Below are 2,500 nucleotides of genomic sequence, written 5' to 3' on the forward strand. Positions count from 1 at the left end.
GAGTGGGTGGAGTCTCACCCTCGCTCCTTTGGCTGGGAAACACTGACAGGTGGAGCAGTCCCTACCGCCGCACAACTCGGTCTGGTCGCCCTGGAAACCAAGAGAGAACACATACATCACTAAGACATCGGTGTGACATCACACCATCATCATCATCATCATCAACGGGACATGTCTTCAGTTCAGTGCAGATCTTTACTGTCCTATTGGAGGAAGTTCCTCACTTTAACTTTATTATGACATCAACATGACATCAGTGTGACCTCATCATGACTCATGCTGATAACGAGCCAATCAGACGTTCATGTCAACTTTACTGATCTGGCGAGATGTCAACGTTGATTTATTTGTCACATAACTTGCGTACTTCCGTAACAGCACTTCAATAGTTATTTTAACCCAAACCTAAACTAAGTACTTTTGTTGTCTAAACCTAACTTAGTAGTTTCGTTGTCTAAACCAGAGGTCTTCAAAAGGGGGCCCGTGACCCCTAGGGGGTCCGCGGAGTTTTTGGTTGATTAGACAATTTTTTATTTTATTTTATTTTTTCAAAACATGAATGTGTCCATTATTGTAATAGTTCAGTATTGTATGCAAGATAACAGGTATGTGTATGCATGGCAGTGGCACTAATAGGCCGTCACTCATTTTCGTTTCCACATTTATGTTTAAAATGAAAACGTCAATATGAACAGCTCGTATGCATGATTATCACGCAATTGACAGACAATGTTGATATTGGCATTGGTATCAGCTGACAAGATGTGTTTTTAAATGTCAGTGGCACGGCCCCCCTACTCACTGTGCCTTCACATGTTTAAAATAACAACACGAACATATGAACCTGTGTATTATTTGAATAGCTTAGTATTGAACGCACAATAAAGAGGTATGTTTATACATGGCACTAGGCCCAGTTTAATATAAAACACAATTCTATACAATATATATAGTCGGGGGTCCCTGCTCCATCTCTCTATCAGTTTGGGGGTCCTTGGCCTGAAAAACATTGAAGACCCCTGGCCTAAACCTAACTAAGTAGTTTAGTTGTCTAAACCTAACTAAGTAGTTTAGTTGTCTTAACCTAACTAAGTAGTTTAGTTGTCTAAACCTAACTAAGTAGTTTTGTTGTCTAAACATAACTAAGTAGTGTTGTTGTCTAAACCTAACTAAGTAGTTTTGTTGTCTAAACATAACTAAGTAGTTTTGTTGTCTAAACCTAACTAAGTAGTGTTGTTGTCTAAACCTAACTAAGTAGTTTAGTTGTCTAAACCTAACTAAGTAGTTTTGTTGTCTAAACCTAACTAAGTAGTTTAGTTGTCTAAACCTAACTAAGTAGTTTTGTTGTCTAAACCTAACTAAGTAGTTTAGTTGTCTAAACCTAACTAAGTAGTTTTGTTGTCTAAACATAACTAAGTAGTTTTGTTGTCTAAACCTAACTAAGTAGTGTTGTTGTCTAAACCTAACTAAGTAGTTTAGTTGTCTAAACCTAACTAAGTAGTTTTGTTGTCTAAACCTAACTAAGTAGTTTAGTTGTCTAAACCTAACTAAGTAGTTTTGTTGTCTAAACCTAACTAAGTAGTTTTGTTGTCTAAACCTAACTAAGTAGTTTTGTTGTCTCAACCTAACTAAGTAGTTTTGTTGTTTAAACCTAACTAAGTAGTTTAGTTGTCTAAACTTAACTAAGTAGTTTTGTTGTCTCAACCTAACTAAGTAGTTTTGTTGTCTAAACTTAACTAAGTAGTTTTGTTGTTTAAACCTAACTAAGTAGTTTAGTTGTCTAAACCTAACTAAGTAGTTTTGTTGTCTAAACCTAACTAAGTAGTTTAGTTGTCTAAACCTAACTAAGTAGTTTTGTTGTCTAAACTTAACTAAGTAGTTTTGTTGTCTCAACCTAACTAACTGGTTTCCGGTGAAGACAACTTTATTTTGAAAAGACTGTTTTCATGTAACGACCAGAAACGTGTTGCTGAGTAGGAAAACGCACAAAAAATGAGGAGTAACCGATTACAGGACCAGTTACAGGACCAGTGAAGCAGCAGGACATGTATGAACACATGGACGTTGTGATGCAACAAGGCAACACGCTTTCTGGTGTATTTTCTCTAACAGAGTGAGTTTTCTGTGTTTTCAGGTCTTCTCCAGCAGTGTGTTTTGTGTTAGAAGGTGTATTCTCTGTGTTCAGACAGTGAGGAATGTAAACACTGTGCAGAGAGAGAGAGAGACAAGCATCTCTGAGATTCTTAGGATGCAGACAGCTGACTTTGCATGTGTGTGTGTGTGTGTGTGTGTTCATCAGATAACATCCGTGACAATCATGCATCCATTTCTTGTGACCCACACAGTCTTTGAACAGTGTGAATGAGGACAGATGTGAAGCAGCTTCTGTTCATCAGATAGGAACCAAACCATCAGTTCTCCAGTAAAACATCTGCAGCTGAGACAAAACACGGTTGTTTTATATTGTAAATATAATATAAGATGTTTGTTAATGTAGACT

General features: G+C 37.1%; 1 protein-coding gene across 1 annotated transcript in view; it reads right to left on the reverse strand.

The window, feature by feature from the left end:
- Positions 1-2,500, reverse strand: part of col4a4 (collagen, type IV, alpha 4) — a gene marked incomplete at both ends in the record, with an annotated part of 25,111 nt that overhangs the window by 21,500 nt on the left and 1,111 nt on the right. Inside the window, one exon of the mRNA XM_079166963.1 lies at positions 19-90. Coding sequence (XP_079023089.1) covers positions 19-90 — 72 coding nt within the window. The remainder of the gene's footprint in view (positions 1-18; positions 91-2,500) is intronic.

This window comes from Pholis gunnellus (assembly GCF_910591455.1).
Source record: "Pholis gunnellus genome assembly, chromosome: 9".
Classification (NCBI taxonomy): Eukaryota; Metazoa; Chordata; class Actinopteri; order Perciformes; family Pholidae; genus Pholis; species Pholis gunnellus.